General features: G+C 39.0%; 1 protein-coding gene across 1 annotated transcript; it reads right to left on the bottom strand.

The window, feature by feature from the left end:
- Positions 1-3,988: 3,988 nt before the first annotated feature.
- Positions 3,989-14,555, bottom strand: mpzl3 (myelin protein zero-like 3). Its single transcript, XM_063494115.1, has 6 exons — positions 14,474-14,555; positions 12,839-13,005; positions 7,231-7,444; positions 6,159-6,315; positions 4,457-4,526; positions 3,989-4,241 (listed from the first exon to the last, which is right to left on the bottom strand). Exons 1-6 carry the CDS (start codon positions 14,553-14,555, stop codon positions 4,161-4,163), a joined length of 771 nt encoding a protein of 256 aa, XP_063350185.1. The 3' UTR covers positions 3,989-4,160.
- Positions 14,556-20,196: the final 5,641 nt, after the last annotated feature.

Below are 20,196 nucleotides of genomic sequence, written 5' to 3'. Positions count from 1 at the left end.
ATGGGTGGGTATGTGTGCTTGTGTAGTGATATTTCTCTTCTTTACTTTCTTTCATATGTTTATGAAAGTGTAAATACATATGCACTGCAGTACTATATAGACAGTAATTTTATGTTTTAAGTTGTTTTAAGAGAACACAATGCTAAAAGCAAAAACAGAGGAAGGTTACGGGTGGAGGGAGCGGGGATCGGTTCCATATCAAATCAGCAAATTTTCTGAATGTTTTCTGTTCGACCACTTCCAATTTGCATAAAAATGTTCGATAAAAATGCAAGGATCAAACAAATGTAATGATTGTTGTGAAATTTTGGGATTTTGTTTCATATTTCAAATACTTTTCAATATGTATTGTTTTGAAAAATGGTCCGTTGACCCACATTCAAGCCCCATTTTTCATATATTAAAATCTAAGGCAATATTTGAACATGAATATTTCAAAAACTGTTAAAGATAAAAGCCTTTTTCCCTCTACTGGTCTTTCATGCTATCAAAATGAATCAGATTCTAAAATATGGGACAGATATATTAAAAAATGTCAGATAATTAGCTGGTTAAAATATGAAAAGTCCACATCTGGAAACTCCAGAGTTTTGTTCTGTCTGGATTAGACTATGTGCTGATTTTTGTTTTTTTCATTTTTGCTCAATCTAGCATGAAAGTTGATGAAAGTATCACTCTCTTTATTTTTGTCAGTAATTATTCATGTTCTATTTTTGCATTATTGTGAAATGTAACAACACACAATCTGATGTATTTTATTAGCATGTGCTCAAGTATGGGACTTTTTTTTTTTATTTGAACTGAACACTCAGACATTTTTAATGTATCTGTTCCAAATTAAATATCCTGAATCATGTTAATGATTCAGGAAAGAGCAGTGAAAAGTTTTATGTCTTTTTTCTTCAATAGTTTTTGAGATATTTATGTTCAAACATCGCCTCAAATTTCAATGTGCAAAAAAACGGTGCAAAAGTGGGTTGATGGACCATTTTCAAAAAAATATATCTTGAAAAGTATTTTATATATGAAGCCTTTGGACAATAATATTGTTATTCAAATGGGAGACAGTCAAACAGAAGGCTCATGTTTGTTTAAGATGGAATGACTGAAGTGTCACTACAAACTTTAGGCATCTCTCACCGTATGCTGACAACCTCCCATCACCTAAGTCTAAATTAAGTGGTGGAGGTGGTGTTGTGGCCAGAAATTGCAGTGCTCCAAAATTTTCTACTCATGTCAAATTACATGTTTATGCTCCCAGAGCCCATCAGTTGTGTTTTTTTCACCAAAGAAGCCATTGTGAAAATCTCAAACCATCATTCGAGAGATACCATTATATGAATTCTTCTCATCCACTACTTTATTTTGGTAAAGAAAAAAAAGATGCTTTGTGTGAGTATTTTACTTATTATAATAAATACATACTTAATAGTCTATACCTTCCCCTGAAACATCTAAAAGGTCTGAGAATAGTACTTTTGGTTATTTGGTACTGACGTCAAAAATTAACAACCCAAGGTGAAAAAAGCATACATGTCCGTCTTTTACACTTCAGGCTAGCATTGAAGGCAACTGTAGGCTGAAACATTACCACTGTTGCTGACATAGCAGGTCATCTTCCCCCCATGGAAAAAACAAAAATCCAGGGTAATTTGTGTATTAAGTATTGTATTTGAAATCTTGCCCTGTCTACATAAATCTAATTCACTTCAATGAAAATACAGACTAAGGCTAATTATTAATCATCAGCAGGCAGACTGTGCTAGTGTACACCTGCAGACACAAAAACTCGATTCTGCACTCTCTGAATGTCTTATTGATGGGCAGGCAGAGTGTAGATAGCTGTGTGGAGTGATCTGGGATGAATGATCTGTTTCTGAATGCGACACCATGTGGACACAGTGTGCCCGGAGAGGCAATGAAACAGCCATTTGAACTTGTCCACCAGCTTAATGGTTTTGGTCCCAGTGGTTCCAGATTCTTCCAGGTCTATTACTGAGACGGAAATACACTCACAACCAGTTTACACTCACCAGTTACACCAGCAAGTATGTCTTTGATGTAAAAGCACAGGGAGAACAACCACACAGGAAAGGCCCCAGCTGACCAGGACTTTCAGTGTCACAGCGCCAATTTTCCACCCTAAGCTCACTGCTTGCTCTGTTTACATGCGGGATATCTGCATTATTGAAGAGCACTTATTGCTTTTGCAACAGGTCAAATAATACAACGCAAAAGATAACCATGTGTGTCTGATTTTATTTCCAAACATAACACTTACCTGGCTATAAAGACCATGTGACAATCCTAACACACAGTGGTAGTGAGTTTTCCCAGTGGGGGAGCAGATGGTTTATTGATCATTGTTGGGTCTACTTTCCACGAGATGCTGCTTTAGAGGAGTTTCTTTCAACACTTTCTCCAATTTCCAGCCAGTAACAATATCCGACAGCACAAATAAATTTAGGTAAATAAGGTAAATCTGCAGCACTTCCACTAGGGGAAAGTCATAATCACTACTAAACCCAAAGGCAGACTTTAGGTTGATAAAAACAGATGTTCTGCAAAATGTTTTGCATAATTGAGCATTTAGAAAGATGGATGTTATGTGGCTCAATATTTGGAGCAGTAAATCTCTGCAGGTAAGTGATGAGACAGGAATGATACTATATCCTCTTAGCATGGAAAACAGAACATCTGAAGCGTCTCCTAAACAAGGTTTATCCAGAAATTTGAGTCCGGGCAACAGTCCAACTGTTTCCTTTCTTCAATCAGTTTTTTTCAATATATTTTTTTTCTGCTTGACACGAGTAAGCTGTTGCCATGGCAGTTCAGATGAAGGAGGAATGATAATTGTTTCACCACAGCAGTTTGTGAATTATTAAAACCTAGAGGACATGAATGAGCAGACTGAGAAATAGAAAAGAAATGAGACAGAATGAGGACTTGTCGCTTTCACTGCGTTTTGCTGGAGACTGTTTATTGGATCTTTTCATGTCTCTCAAGGCCCACAACTGTGTAGATGAGACAGATGCAACCACAAATTTACAAGTAGTTCCAAGACTCCAGCGTGTCCTCAGAGTTTTTAAAGGAATATTCAAGAGCGTTCATGAATAGTCGAAGAGATCCATTCATGAATAGTGCAACAGAGCAAACAAGGAGAGGAAGGGAGAAAATGGTGGCAGTGCGCCATGAACTTTAACATCAAATTGTCTCAGTAGAAGTTAAATACAGATCCATCACTTTAATAAAAAAATAAGAATAAACAATTTCTTTATATTAAGTACAATCATTTTTTAAAGCAATCTTCTTACAAAGCTAAAAGAATCAGCTCAATTTATTTGTGAAAAAAAGATGCAAAAGCACGGTGTGCTTTCAAAACCAACTGTTATATTACATAACATAACCACATCTACAGTCAAACACAGGAATTCCCTCCAAAAAAAACTATCCAAAAGCAAATGCATACAATTATTGCTGGAAGTGAAACAGAGTACTGACTATAAATACCATGAGTGATCTCAGTTAATGTTTATTTTTTTTTACAAATATTAATGATATAACAGAAATGTTCCACAAGAGTAAAACAGAGACACTGACAGATATCATACAGCCACTCTGATGGAGGCAATAAATTAGAAAAAAAAATGTATGCATCTCCTTCAACAACAAAAAACTAACAAAAACAAAAAAAACAAAAGAAAAGAATATTTGTGTTTGCATACATTGCATACACAAGGACAGTTTGCCAAACAGTACCAGCCATGGTGCTTTGTGCACACAGAATAAAAAGTAAATACCATATTCACACCACAGACTTTAGATTTCTCTTCATCCCCAGCTCCGTCGTGTGAAAACAGTCAAAACAGCCTATAAATTCTAGCTTTCTGGGGTTGTTTTTTTTTTTTTTTTTTTTTTTTTTTTGTGGGGGGGGGGGGGGGGGTGTGCATAAGCTTGGGAATACAAAAGAAAATCTAATTATTTGCATAGTGTTAAATATATGGAGTATTTACCAAAGGGGTCACCAAAACAAACCTCATCACCAAGTGGTGGAGTGGCTGAGTGGTGGACTGTGGCATATGTGGTGGACTGTGACAATCCTGCATCGACTGCCTATAAAGCGCCAGGCTGCAGTTACATCTCCTGACCACCGGGGTTCTCTAGCAGTGGGAGTCAGCGTAGCCTTCGGCTTCAGGAGGCCTCTTTTTAAAGTCTTTTAAGTAATACTCTTCATCTGAGTCCTGGAAAAGAAAAGAAAAGGAAAAAATACTTATGGACAGGTACACAAAGTCAAAGACACAGAACAGCTGCACAGGAAAAAATGAATCAATAATTTACAAATCCCAAAGTCCTGTTGTCAGACACCGAGGTCATGTAAAATGAATCATGTGAAATGTATCTCGCAGACATGTCTCAGTAAGTTATTTATGGCTTTGTAGAAATTCTGTACTCTTACCGTCAGATATAGGTCACAGCATTTGGCCCTTTCTTCTTTGTGTGTGTATCCTGGGATGCCATATTCATCCCTGATGAATGCAGAACGGACAGCAAAGATAGTTAAGAACGACATAATCACATGTTTGCAAAGTAAAAACCTGCCTGTGCTGTTTAGATACAGTACGTACAAATCACCTTTCAAGCCCACAATAAAACATGTACTTTTCAACTGAGGCTCTCCATTTGTTGTTTCCACTTATGTCCGTGTTTCCCACATTCAGTCTTTAATTGGGCAGCAATTTAAGATATATTATCAGCTGCTAAACTCTATTTGAAGACCCAGTTTAGCTTTTTCCTCTTCATCTGAAAGAACAATGCCATCTGCCTTAAATCTAATAGTGGACTATTAGCTTCCCGCTGGCCTTCGCGTCTTATATTTCGCTACCAGCTGGCTCACTCGCTAGGTCACCATTGTGGCAGTCATCGATACGTCACTGATGTCTCTTTAGAGAGTTTCTCATGCCACAGTCGCATTGACTCCAGCTGTAGTATTTATTTTGCTGTGGAGATCCGCTGCAAACTAGGGCCACTCTGGTTTCAACTTTTCCTTCTAAGCTGCAGGAGAACTGTTTCATGTTTTGTAGTGTGAGCTCAGAGCAGAGCAAGGACTACCATCATGGACGTTCATCCGAGGGAGGGAGGGAGGGAGGGAGGGAGAGGTAAACTGATTTTAAAACCCTGTTATTCAACTCCACAAAGTAGTTGTCCATTAAAATCTTTGTACAGGAGTACCTTACACACTATATTATTTTAAAGTATATTTCCAGACAGACAGCAGCGTGTGCACATTTTCGATGCATACATTGTATAAATATGTTTATATACACTGGCACAAATAAAATCTGAAACTGTGGGAAACACTGGATTTACACCACAAACAGACGTTAGCACTCAATTATTCTTTAATAACTAAAACATAAATGTTTGTAATTGTAGGAATTATAATTCCCCATTAAAATGAATCCCATTTAATTATGTGTCAGTTAAGCATTAAGATGGAGCAAGCACTCAGTTAGCTTGGCAAAGCATAAAGACCAAAAACAAGGAAGACAGGCTAGTTCGCCCAAAGCTAACAACATCAGATTTTCCGCAATTACAAAGATCACTGATTAATATATTCTAATTAAAATATTTTGGCCTTTTTACAAGTTTTCTATTCAGTGTTAAATAGCCAATTTTTTGTTATTCTCTTGTTTTCTACTGTAAAGATATACTTGAGTGTATTTAACAATATAAAAACAGGGAAACGTGAAAAGACAAATATGAAGCAATTTTTTCAAAAGATAATGGTAACAGTGTCAAGCTGCTTATATAGAAGTATATAAAGTTCGTAGAGCACCTAAGATTAATGTGAACCACGGCTGCAAGCCAGTACTTGTTTTAAAAGCTTTTTCCTGCATGAACCAGTAAAAACAAGCCCGTACTGACCGAAACCCTATGTGACTTCTAATCACATGACATACCAGCGAGAAGTCAGTTAAAGAGTGATTGATAGCCACTCTTCAGAAGCAAACACCCATTTTAAACTTAGATTCATGTTTAACGTTCATTAAATCCATTTGAAGAAACATCTATAACCATCAATCCTATTTATCACCTGCTGTGACCATCTTTATCCCCTGGAGACCCTCACCAGTGGTTGGCAGAATGCATCTACTCACCCCTCTGTGACCTCTATGGGTGATCTGTGGGCCTTTGATTGGTTACGCTCTTTCTTGGGACACAGCATCCGTCCAATAAGAATGAGGGTTATGACAGCAGAGGGAAGGAGGATGAAAAAAAGGAGGACTGCAACATCTGAGAAGCGAATGCTGGGCACTGAGGAGGAGGAGAAGAATGTTTGGTCATCAGGGGCACAGTTACATGATGTTTATGATCACACATCTACAGGACTTCATACAAATCTGCACTTGGCAGTCACCACATATACACACACTGTAAACTGTATACATACTATATACAGCAGCTCTATGAGTGCCACTATACAGTTGATGATAGCACGGAAAACGTGAAACAGTTTGTAATATTCTTGCAGAGAAGAGATGAAAAGACACATGATACATGGCTCACATCTTTACAGTAAATATGCAGCTGAAGCCAGCAGCTGATTAGAACACCTTGCCTGTCTTTACCCATAGGTACAAATCCACCAACCAGCATATCCCCAAAGCTCCCTGACAAAAAGTTCATTGCTAATCTGTACAGAAAGAGAAAAAAAAAACAATGGGCCATTACAGTGGGGCTACGTGCAAGACTCTTCCCTATCAGAGAATAGCAACTTCCTGGTTGCGTGGAAGCCGTTCCCAGAAAAATACAGTCAAGATTTCACATGTTCATTTTACGTACCGGAGTTACAAACTGCACAGACAAGAGTGGGTTCAATCTTCCCTTCTAGGTTTTTATCACAATGTGATGAGCTACACTCCAGTCATCCTCTAATCATCTACCGTCCACTCATAGCTGAAGCAGGTTAATACATGTGAGACCAAATGCTTAAATCATAACAGGCTTACACAAACAACATGGATGTTTGGATTAGTCTGCCATCCATTAAACTGTGAGGCTGGCATTGGAATTTTAAGCCTTTCCTAAATCAGCCCAGTGTCTGCATGCATACACTGTACAACTGATAATGAGAGGCACCAAATCCAGACACCTGAGTTGAAGTCAGGACAAACACAGAAAGAGTCTGAATGCAAGACAAGGATTTGACTCGTTAGGTTAGCATCTTACCCCTTGGTGTGACAGTAAGTACAGTGTGTGAAGTCGTGGACCCGTGGACATCAGGAGGGTTTCTGACTGTGCATGTAAAGGTCCCATTGTCATTCAGTGTGGCATTGATTAAAGAGATGGAAGCATCTCCACGTGCCGGGGTGCCTTGCCACCGGATTCGACCGCCGAACTGACCCTCTGTTGGTGGGTATGCCCGTGAGGAGAAATGGAGAAACTGAAAGGAGAAAAAGACATCTTACATCTTTATATGAAAGACAGAGGAGTGATTAAATGGCCTGAGCAAGCTGAAAATGATATTTGAGTGTGCAGGAAGGATGTGCAGTGAAATGTGGCTATGCATTGTGCATATTTCAACCTGCTGTGTCACACTAGGAGACTAACGCCTAAAACTGTAAATTAATGATCATTTTCCTGTTCAGAGAGCACATAATACTACTCATCATTTGCAAATCTAACTTGTCTGGAGAAACAGATGGTGGTTGGACATCCTTTCCTTGGGCAACATTGTTGACAGAGGGAAGAGTGCTCCTTGTTCAGTCTGAGAAATACGAATAAAATCCAGCAACTCCCAAAGGACATTCATGCTAGTGCACAATTCTGCAGGAGTCTTAAAAACTGAATCTACGTCTGTGTTTAACATTTACCACATCAGTCTGTTTTCAACAACAAACTCCATCCCTTTTATCACTCCCACATCAAGCTGACCCAGACCTCTCTACAACATGACATCCGGAGAATGAGTGTGCTGTGCATGTGGGTGGAAAAGAGGGGGATAAAAATGTGTAAACACGACAGAACATGTTTTGCACAGAGTAAACTAAGAGTGCAGAATGTGTGCTTTATTAAGTTTATGACACACCAATAAGCACAGACATGGGAGGAAAAGAAAAAAAATGAAAGTAAACAAATAAAACACCAACAAGAAAAGGGTAAAGAATACAGTGTGAAAGTATGTATTTGTATTGATATGATTTTCTGCTCCTATTTGAATAATGTGAATAAAACTCCACCAACATGAATCACAGGATTTAATAAGAATCTCCTTTATTAAGATAAAAACATAATTATCTATTTCCACAGCAATATCAGATTTGACCTAAACACTGATGTCATTTATAATCGCACCAGTTTCCACCTTCTTTACTCTCGGTATTACTGCTTGCACACCTCCTCAACACAGATGATATTAAACAAGATCACAACAACTTACAAAACAAACTTAACTAGTGTTGATCTGAACATCAAAAAAGTGAAAGAGTTGTTGACAGAGCTGTCGTCAACCCACTAAGAAACCGTTTGCAGTTATGTCACAAGCCACTGAAAACACGTGCAAAGTTGTTGGTGTAGCATGCGCAAAAAATACTTACAAATTGCTGAGTGTGTGCTCTGTTAGCTGACAGTCACCCATAGTTTGCACATGAAATGCTGACTTGTCTGCAAACACAAACTACTCACCAAATGGTAGTGAAACTGAAAAGTGTGCTGCAAACAGGAAACGCAGACCTTTGAAATCTGTTTGTTGTAGCAGTAAAGCAAATGTTCTCCATTTCAGTTTGCACTGCACTTTTCACTGCCTGGAGAGTAAAAGCCAGGTGTTTGGAAAGAGGTTAGCATCTTTCATGCAAACTACAGATGGCTCCAACAACCTGCTAATAAACAAAGTTTTTGGTGCTCTTTGCGACTGATTTCACGTGGCTGATGCCTGAGCTGTCCTCGCAACCCATGCTAGGCTTCTGACATATGAAGACACAGAACATTTTCCGAACAATTTCCAATATAAATACAGATGAATCCATGCCCAGAGACCGCTAAACATACATGTAATTTCCTACAACTTAACCAGACAAGTATTTGAGCTAATACACATAATGACAAGTAGTACGCTCAAGTAGAACTGATAGCAGAGATAATCTAAGCCACTAGATTATCTAGTGGCTTAGATTCTTTGTGCTCACCACCATTACTTCAGATTGTGTTATTCTGGGCTGTAAATCTGATAAACATGAACCATTCACAAAGTGCTACAAACCCTAAATATAATCCCTCCCTTTCCTGAAAAGTACATGAAAATAAAAATGAACAAACACAAAAGTTTTATATTATTTATGATGTATTCAAACTGGCTTCACAAACTAAATGGCGTGTCAACACAATTCCAGAACAATACTTACTTTTTAAAAAAAATCAAGATTAGGTAAAAATGTTTGCCTTGTTTGAAGTTTATACATTTACTGCCTGAAGTGTGCAAATCCCTGTGAACACTGTCAACAAGGATAATTGCATATGATCTTCACAATAAACTGAGGCAGGAGAAAAGCAAAACCACAGAATCACCTGGATAATTACTAGGACTGATAAGGTTTTATGCTTTTACAGCCCAGTGCTGTAGACTGCTGTAGAGGCTGGCAAAGATAAAGATGGTCATATCTGTGTTGCTCACTCTTGGTTGATCATTTAAAAGTTGGCAGAGCTCAGTCTGCATGAGAAAAGCTTGAAATCAGTTGCTACTACTAGACTCTGCTCAGGCTGAAAACAAACATTAGACCCAAAGGTACTTTTGAATTCATGAGAGATGCTGCAGCATGACTAAGGATGGAAGACTGTTTTCAACTGAGACCACCTACATTTAAACAAATGCTTCCCCTGACTTGAGAAGCTTAGCAGCAACTTTTAGATCATAATAATAGATTTTAATGTAACATTATTCAGCGAAACTCAATAGCCAAATCCTTCAATTACCATCAGCTTCCACTGATATTTGATTGAACATTCAGCCTCTCTTTGCCAATCTACAAAATTAATTCTCATCAGGACTGGAGGTAATTATGTAAGCCACTGAAGCACTGCAGCAATTCAGATTGACACTAAAGCTTTGGCAGCAAAATTATATTTTCTGATAGAGGTTTTCACATGCTTATTCATGGCCTCTCCCAGCATGACATACGAGCAGGGACACACAGGCCAATAAAGCAGCCAAAACTGCAAATGAAATTGGATGGGAAGTAAATGAAGGCTTAGAAGCAAGTCTGGAAGTTTCTCATTTTTATTTGTATGTACTGGTCGCATCAGGAACCTGCCTCTTTTTATTTAGGTTAAGTTAGTTCTGATGAACTGCAGGAAAAGTGGGCTCCTGTTTTTTGTTAGGAAGCAGCTGGCTCCTCCTTTCCCCCCCCCACTAACAGCTGTATGGCTTTATCAAGCAACTACTGCAGACTGACACCCCAACGCTAATATAACATGCATCTCTCCCTCTACACAACTACATCTTAATGAGAGTGAACCAGCAAAACTCCATATCTGCAGAGCCACAAAGCATTAGCCTCTACTTTACTTCAAGTGCTCCTATAGGAAATGGTTGCATAGAGGGTTGCAGCTACCACACTATGGATTCTCACAGTCCAAATGCAATTACACAGAACCACAGTGGATGGCTATCTTAAAGTACAAATGGAAATGCTTAAATGATGTGGTGTGTTTCCAGTGGATTGGTCAGTGAAACTCAAGCCACACTTAGAGGACTGAATGCAGTTATGGGTTAGGATGGATACATTTCAACGCACTTCGAACAAGACCACAATTCCATCGCATGAGGAGGGGTCTATTAAGGTAGCTCACTTTCTGAGGTTTTACCGAGGAAGCCACAAAAGATGGACTGGAACATGAATGGGTAAAACATGGACTTGTTTTTTTTTTCCCCTCACACTGAGGCTCATAAATCAGATGAGTTTGGCATAAATAAAATTTTAATTAATTGAATTTGCTTGAGGGTGTTGCTGCTATCACAGCAGGTGTACAGGTACGTTCAGAAATCAAGAGAAGTTGAGTTGGCCATGAATGCAAATAAAGCAATCACATATTCAAACAAGCTGTGTTTGCACAAAGTGGCAATGCGTGTCACAAGCCTGTCTTATGAACAATTTCTGTGTGAGGACCTGCAAGTTCAAAAATATTTTACGTCTGTTAAACTGTTTTTTTTGGGGTGTTTTTCAGATTTTCAGCTAAAGAAATGTGTACAAATGATGTGTTTCGCAACAAAGGGCCTAAAGATCAAATTTAAAATGGGCTCTTTGCCAAGATGTCTGTTACATGTAGACATAGCACTGGTTCATCCCATGAGTTAGGTGCCTTTTCAATGCTTGAATGATTCCTAGGTCAGTGTTATGTTGCTTATGAAGGACTGTACTGTGAATAAGTGAAAAAACAACCAGTGTCAAAAGAAAATCTTTGAAAGACTTTATGACAAGAAACTCTGGCCCCTTGAAAGCAAGAAAGACGACATGAAGTGCAGCTAAGGACCTTTGCACATATATACACACTGTCTGGAGTCTATATTTTATCTTCCAACTGTAACTTCAGCTTACAGTGATTGTGCAGCAACGTTTCACAAGGATGTTTTTGTTTTGTCTTGTTTCAGTCCAGTGCACCCTTTGCCTGGAAGCAGTGGCTTTTGCCCCACCTAAATAATCCATAGCTCCTTCCCTGCCAGGCTGAGTCATGTTTAGCTCAGTTCACCTGTACGTTTTATTTCAGTTCAATGAAATCTAATTATAAAGAATTCACAAAATGCATTTCATTTCTACAGTCAGTGTGTAACAGTAGCTAATAATAGTTGTCAGTACTGACAGCTATTATCAGTACTGGGGGAATAAACATAACAGAGGAAAATAAAAGCACAATGATTTTGTCTTAATCTCTGGCTCTCTTCCACAGCATGTCTTCTATCCTGTCTTCCTTCTAGCAACCCAACTGGCCGCGGCAGTTGGCCGCCCCTCCCTGAGCCTGGTTCTGCCGGCAGTTTCTTCCTGTTAAAAGGGAGTTTTTCCTTCCCATTGTCGCCAAAGTGCTTCCTAACAGGGGGTCATATGATTGTTGGGTTTCTCTCTGTATGTATTATTGTTGGATCTACCTTACAATATAAAGAACCTTGAAGCAACTGTTTTTGTGATTTGGCACTGTATAAATTAAATTGAATTGAAATTGAATTTTAAAAAGTCTTATCAGCAGTCCATAATATTTTTTTAAAAATGTATATTTGGGTAACTGTTACCAGACAGCCAGCCACCAATAAATGAATCTATGAACCACTGACATAGAAAAACCAGCTGCTGAGAACAGTAATTTAATTATCCTGCGAAGGAAACAAAAAAAACCAAAATAAAAAAACCAACAACCCCATAATCCTGTTTATCTGTTACCAAATTATAGTCGTGGTCTTCTAATTTTCATGTGTGATAATAAGTCATCATTAGTTAGTTCAGTAAATAATGTCATTACTGGGAGCACAGCTTTGATCTCTCTATGAGCTTATCTTTTGCAGAGTAATACTTTCAACTGGCATCTACATTCAGCCGGTGCACTACACAGTGTTTATTTGTTCTCTTGTCCAATTATCTTTTAATGTGTAAAACTCCCAAAATGAGTCAATTACAGGTGTTTTAGAGAAAATGTATCGTAAAAGCTGTTTCTGAAAGAGCTGACTGAACATTACACCTACAGACTTTTACATTTTAATCCACTGCAGTTATGGCTGCAAATAAAGGATACACATTATTTTGCAACACTGGCTGCAACACAGCCTTGAAGTTAATTCGGATAAAAGTATACTCACCATCATTGGTGGACCTCCACTCTGAGGCCGGTAAGACCAGTCAACTGTCATCCTACTAGTTGGCCTACTTGTGGAAGTAAATGAACAGGACAATGTGACAGTATCGCCTTTAGATGCATGGACCTCTGGTGGTGTAGTCACTGTGATGGAAGAGACTGGGGAAGGAGCTGGAGGTGAAATATTATAGTAGAAAAAGAAGAAGAAGAGAGATCCGCTGGTCAGAGATGAAAGCCAGCCAGAAAAAAAAAAATGGGGCTGTTATGTACAGATTTATATATTTGTGTGTAAAGCAGGAAGGAGAACACAATGTGAGTGACGTTTTACCCACTGCAAAATAGAGTGTGCAAATATGCTCACACCAAGGTAACAACGTCCTCCGGATAGACACAGAACTGACTGACGCTAATGCAAGTTACTCATCCGACTCTCTTGTTGAATTGGACAGACCTTGTTTTACATTTGTATCTCTCAAGGGCCTTCAGCTCTCCGTCTCGCTCTAGATGGCTTTTCATTGTTATTTCTTCAGTGATAATACCAAGGGACTCAACATCAGCACTGTCCACAACAAACCGCTCAACTACACCAATAAACAAAACAAAAAAACAAACAAACTAATGGCTTCTCTTGCTAGTGTTTGCACAAATGCCGGACATACCATGAAGACTGGATTCAGAACACAGTGGACAGACTGTGCAGCAAGGTTTGAAACTTCACCCTATTCACTATCTTTGTTTAACATGTTGATTGCTAATTAGCAGTAAAAATAAAGTTTGGCGCGATGTGACACTACATAAAAAAAAATCAGTTCCATTTACCCTAATAGGACCTTTGGGATCTGTGGCAAATTTCACAGCAATCTAGCCGACAGCTTTGCCAAAATGATTTGTTCTGAACCACAGACGCCAAGCTGCTCGTGGCCAATCCATCCAGACATGGTTATTTAAATAAATGCATAAAACTGCTGCTGATAGCAATACAGAAGATGTAGAGGATCGCCAACAGGACCAGAAATGATCCTTGAGAGACTCTGTGCATCTGGAGCCATTTTTTTGTTTTGTTGTTTTATGCAGTAACTGTAAAGGTATTTTCACTCTCAAGAATAAATGTCAGCATTGCTGTGGTGCATGACACAGTCACTTCCTCTGGGGCTCATGAATATTCTGGCTATGTGATTGATTTCAGACTGAAGCTGTAACTGGTAGACTGATAAAACAGCCTGACCAACTGACTCGAACTAAAGTGAATAAAATCATCATGGTGCAACATTGTCCCCTTTAAGACAAAGTATTTATGTGAAACTGGCTGCATTTTCCCTTCAGCTATCTCTGACATTAACACACTGCTTTTGGGTTGCAAAAATGAAAGAGCCCTTCATTTCCAGAAAAAGCCTCAACATGCATTTTCTTTAAGAATTTGCCAAAAGCAAAATAGAGCGATCCCCTGATATAACCAATCTTATTAGAACGACACCACTGCTTTCACCAAGCAACCCAAGGGACATGATAAGGCCGACGTTTATATTAAACAAATGAGCAGAAGAGATCTCATCCAATCAGCCCGATTCATCAACAAAGACCTTGGGGTGACTTGAACAAAGCAATCTCTTCAAAAAAAGTGGAAACCAAAAAGCCAAACCGCTCTTGAACTTGAAGATAGTAAATGCTGATAATCTCGTAATCAGTGCTGACAGGAACACCGGCAGCTCATCGTTGGGCATGTTGACACTCGTTTCTGGACATTTACTTGAGTAGAAGAGCGAGGATGAGAACACACTGTGTAAGCATGTTTTTATGTAACCCTGCAAGGAAAAACTCCCCATATTTGTACAACCTCGATTCCACAAAAATTTGGATGCTATGTAAAATGTAAACTCAACATAAACATATTTTTTGACAACATAACACACAAAACATGTTTTGAAACTGAGGCATTTTGCTCTTTCATAAAATACATTAGCTCATTTTGACTTTGATAGTAGCAACACGTCTCAAGAAAGTCAGGATGGGGAAAACAAACAGCTGGAAATGTAAGAGGCACTAAAAAGAAACAGCTGGGGAACTTTTTTCAACTAATTAGGTTTATTGGCATTAGGTCAGCAGCATGATTGAGTATTAAAAACCAGCTTAGAGAGGCTGATTTCTTTCCACATTTTTTTTTTCTTTAGCTTGTGCTGGTGGGCTGAATTTCACCAGTCTGCAATAAGCTGCATCTTCAAATTGTGAAACAATTTAAAAAACAATGTTCCTCAAGGTAAAATTGTGAAGAATATGTTAGCATCTACAGTACATTCACTAAAAGATTCCAAGAATTTGGAGAAATCTCTGTGCGCGAGGGGCAAAATCACACAAATTCAGGTTAAAGCTATCATGCAAAGAAGAGGCATCATCGCAATACAGAAAGGCAAATCCACTTAAACAGAGACAGAACATAAATAATCTGACCACGGAATAGCATAAATTTTTACATTATTTTTGGAAAACATGGACACCACATCCTTTGGACTAAAGAGGTAACAGGAACAATCTGGCTTGATATCACTGCTCACTTAAAAATCCTGCATCTTTGAGAGTACAGGGGTGCATTAGTGCCTATGGAACTGGCACCATCATTGCTGAAAGGTTTTAGAGCTGCACATGCCCCCATGCAGACAGCGTCTTTTGCAGGGAAGGCTTTCCATATTCTAGCAAGACAATGCTAAACCACATACTGCAGATATTACAGCAGCATGGCTTCATAGTAGAAGAGTCCAGGTGCACAGTGATATCCCCCGTCTCAATTTTTGGGACACATTGCTGCCATCAAATTCAAAATGAGCTAATATTTGTCTTAAAATAATAAATTTCCTCAGTTTAAACATTTCATATGATCTCTAAATTCTATTAACAATTAAATTTGAGTTTATGAAATATTTGAATCATTGCATTGTTTTTAGCTACATTTCACACAGCATCCTAGCATTTTCACAGAACTGCGTTTGTGGACATGCTGATGTTACACCAACCTCTCCCTGTTTTATGTTGTCCACGACAGCCATGACTCCATTTTCACAATTTATTTTTCTTATTTTTTGAAAGTCTGCCCACAATTCAGCGCCATCTTTGTAATTTGCCCGGCAAAATACCGTGGTCTTGTGTTACTGTCTGATTTTTTTTTTCCCACGGCTGGTTTCATAACTAAGGTCTATTATTATGGTTATTATTAAGAGCCGAGCGTGTGTGGCTGCCCCCACGGTAGCTACATTAGCAGGCCTCTGTGGATTATTAGGCTTATTACCACAAGAGGGAATCATTAATTAGTTGACAGTGACTTAACACTTGTCTGAGTAGTTTACTACAACTTCGTGGTGTTTACTGGATTACATTTAGTATATTTTGTGTTCACTGGTTTGTCTTATATATTCACTGGCAGTGTATATCTAAAACGAAAAGCTATAAACGGAAAAAAAAAACTACAAATAAATATGGCGTGCTAAGTCTATCGAAGTGTTGAGTAGACCCAGAAGGCCTCCTTTGCCTTGGGCATTTATGTGACAGCCTTAAAAACGAAACGTGTAATGTACAACTAACAGTGGTGAGCTAACGACACTGAAAACTCAAACGTCAACTAAATTTTAAACAGCCTGCGTTTAACGAGTTATTGCGGAAATGGGACATAAATGCCAGCCTACCAGCCCAAACTTTGAAAGACGCGACAGGGGTTGTGTGAGTATGGAGGCTCCAGTTTAAAAACAAGACAGCCGAGCCCGGGCTCGGTTTACTCACCCAAACAGCAGAGCCAATACAGCAGCAAAACCAGAGCGCTGGTTCTTCGGAGCGGTCGACGCATTTTAAAGTTGGGGGGAAAACAGGCTCCAATGCGTGAAGTTTAAAAAAAGAAAGTCCAAAGTTGCGTCAAAGCTTCAGTAAAATTCCGCCCATAGTCTATTTTCATGACTCAGTCTCTCCTAGCCTCGCCTAGGCAGACCGCCCTACCACTACCTGCCAAACAGGTGTATCAGGAAGTGGCGCTCAGACAGTAAAATTAATTTTAAGCATAGGCGCTGACTACAAGGAGACGCAATTTATGATAGCTATTGAGCTATCACCCTCGCCTGATTCGTTAGTGTGTTTTTTATTACTCGCATGAGAAACTCCATGAAAATGCCACGATGGGACGCAAAACACTCGCGTAGTAACCCTGTTTTTCAGAATAAAGCAGCGATAACAAACGTATGAGACCACCACCCGATGTCAGGTTTATGCCACGGCTGCCCTAAATAAACAGGATTTGTAATTACCAAAATAATTTTTTATGTTTGTGTAATGGTTAATTTGGCAGTATGAACAAGCTCTTTAATCAACATATTGTTTGGAGTGCTAAAATGTAATTATTGTTTTTTATCCACGAATTCTCAAATTTACTCTTTATTAACTTTCTTTAACAAAAAAACAAAGAAGAACGCATATTATTTTATTTATTAAAATGCCCAATTAGATTTATTTAATTGCAAATAAAAACGTTTTAGTGGTTGAATATTATGCTTGATTCACTTATGATTCCTCAGAAAAGTGCAGTGTGCCAACTCTTATGTATGTGGATGCAAGTATATGTGAACTTGTGTATTTAAGCTGGTTAATTTCTAAAAATAATAATAATACAACAAAACTGTTTTATTACGCCTGTTTTGAGGTTTTTAAAACAGACATCAGCCAAAATGTGCCACAATGAAACCACATTAAACTGCAATAAACTCCCCCCCACCCACTCTCCTCTGTGTGTGGAGGCCTTATCTCCCAAGCCAACTCTACCCAGCGATGCTCTACTGGGACCTCTCCTGGTATTTCTAAGCATATTACACCACTATCGCTGTCCCCAATCTCATGTTTTTACCACTATAATTATATCCAGTGGGAGAACGGGTTTGTTTTTCTAGCCTCAGTGTAGTTTCAGTGGGATATTATGTTTTATCCCCCAATTACATGTTTGCACACATCGTTTGATGTTTGTGTCTTTATTTGGTCTGAATTCTCAGCTCCATTCTTATATTCAACTGCTCTGCCAGGGACCTTTTTTCCCCTCTAATCTGACAGCAGCTATGGTTGCTGTAATGGGCCTCCATAACTTCATTTTACGACACATCAGCGTAAGAGCAGCATCCTCTATTACAGTGGCTCCAGCTCTCTGAAATAGTACATGTAATATATCAGCAGGCTAATATAATTGTTTGTAATGTGCAGTTCAGGATCTTGGGGGAGGGAATGCACCATGGCATTAACTTTCTCTGCAAGTAATCCCTTCTCTCTTAATCTTAATCTCTAGGAATCTTTCTTAATGTGTTTCATGAAATAGTAAGAGATCAAATAGATTTGTTCTTATTCCATGTAAACTGTGAGATGTGAGTGTGGCGGAGGTGAATTCTGCCTAAAGGCATCACCCTGGGATGGATGTACACAGTATTTTTTTTCTCTTTTTTTGGACAATATTTTTATCAAAGGAGGGCTCTGCAGGAAAAAACTGACTGTGAACCACTTTGGTTGGTCAATTGCAGAATCTAAATTGATTGCAAAGTTTTTGCCCCCTCTCTCAGAGATGAGAGGCACAGGCCACAGGCTTTCTCCTTCTCCTCCTCCTCCCGTATCCATTCACAAGTACAGTGTTTGTGTTGTATCTGTTAACAGTATTATGTAACAGTTCCCACACTGAGGCAGGGATACCACCTCTCTTTTTTTTGAATAGATGCTGAGTTGCAGGACTCCTGGCTTACCAGGGAATGAGCACTTACACCTTCCATATTGTGGGATATCTTATAATCTGATCGAGTATAGCCTCTTACCTAGATACATGCAGGCATATCAGATGAATACAGGGGCTCTCTGTCTGGTTACAGTGGTGGGGTCTCAGTTTCAGCTGAAATCTTCTCAGTCACAATGAAGTCTGTCCCCGCTCACTGACTCTCCGGTGGCTCCGGTGGACAAGAGGCCCGTTCTTCTGTTGTCAACACTGGATGGGGCTAACTAAGGTGATCTTAAATTGTCATGGGCCAGATGGTATATGGGAACCATCATTCATCGGGCAAAAAACAAAAACAAAAAAGCAAAAACATGAGAATCCTGCAGTCTTTTCATCAGCTGATTTACACTGAAAAGCTGGTAAAAAAAAAAAAGAAAAGAAAAAAAAGTCGAATCTGCTGCACTGGTTTGTGTATTTTAAAGGTTTTGCATACAGATGCACTTTCCTCAAGGCTGTCACAAGCAAGTACAACAACATTAGTCATAGCTGTACAAGCTGTACCTCTCACTGAGAATAAAGCTGACTCTCTGCCTTTAAAATAAATGTATTCATAACCAGTGAGTGTTTTTTTTTTCTGCAACTCGCTGTGCGTGTTTTCTGTGTGCACACACGCACACAAACGAGTGTAAAGTCATTTAGCATGTTTCTACAACACTGTGCTAGGTACAGCCCACCTCTGGGTGTGGAATGCAGACTGGAAGGAGAAGGAGGAACGGAGCAAGACACGGCACAAGCAGGAAACGCGAGTGCGTTCAAGAAAGACACGAATAATTTCTTCAACATTTAATTTACTGTGCGCTCTCTGTAGAATATAGAGGTGTTTTCTGGGTGCGTGGCAATGCTGAACACATTGTGAAAGACAATGGCTTGTTAAATGAGTCATGGGCGAGGAATGGCTAAGAGCACCTCTCCTGGGAGTTTAGTTCTCAAATAGGTAAGAAGGATGAATGCACAAAGGGCAGATACACAGAAATCAATCACCTCGGTCGCATACGATGTGTTTCCTTTCAATGACAGGAGAGGGGAGGGGTTAAGAACAACAGCCGCATTGAAAATTTAATGCGTCTCCCGTCCTTCCCATCATGTTTCTGGTTTCCTGGCCAAATAGATTGATAGCACAGAGAGTGGTGTCATTAATTTGCCCAAAAGTGTTTTGGGTGTTGCATTCAAATTTGGTCAATGAAGATAAATAATGCTTTAGAAAGTCAAAAATCAAGGTGTACATTATGTTATTTAAACATCCACAGCTGATTATTATTATTATTATTGCTCTTTCTACTGTGAAATATAATTATTTAACCTCCCCCCTTCCATTTTTAGTTAACCCTCCTGCAGACTTGCTCACACTGTTAAAGTCTGTCACTCAGTAACTAAAGCTGGCCAGATGGCCAGACTTTGATCGGTGCTCACAAATGGACTGCCAAACACACACACAAACACACAGACAAATGTATAGAGTGACATATTTGTAGACATGACCAATCAGAATTCAGCAAACAAACCCAGACTGAAGTGACAAAGGCAGGTATGAGCATACTGAACCTGCAAGGAATGAAACAGTGATTCAGGACATTAATGTTTACAGGTAC

This window comes from Pelmatolapia mariae, linkage group LG14 (genome assembly GCF_036321145.2).
Source record: "Pelmatolapia mariae isolate MD_Pm_ZW linkage group LG14, Pm_UMD_F_2, whole genome shotgun sequence".
Classification (NCBI taxonomy): domain Eukaryota; kingdom Metazoa; phylum Chordata; class Actinopteri; order Cichliformes; family Cichlidae; genus Pelmatolapia; species Pelmatolapia mariae.
The sequence above is the reverse complement of the archived record's forward strand: the minus strand, read 5'-3'. Positions and strand labels throughout refer to the sequence as shown.

What these genes read in the sequence shown, in the direction of transcription:
- mpzl3 (XM_063494115.1), bottom strand. Translation starts at nt 14,555, where the DNA reads ATGCCCAACGATGAGCTGCCGGTGTTCCTGTCAGCACTGATTACGAGA. An exon ending in GTGGAGGTCCACCAATGATG is followed by an intron (nt 7,445 to 12,838) that starts GTGAGTATACTT and finishes TTCTCCTTTCAG; the next exon opens with TTTCTCCATTTCTCCTCACG. An exon ending in ACTTACTGTCACACCAAGGG is followed by an intron (nt 6,316 to 7,230) that starts GTAAGATGCTAA and finishes CCTCCTCCTCAG; the next exon opens with TGCCCAGCATTCGCTTCTCA.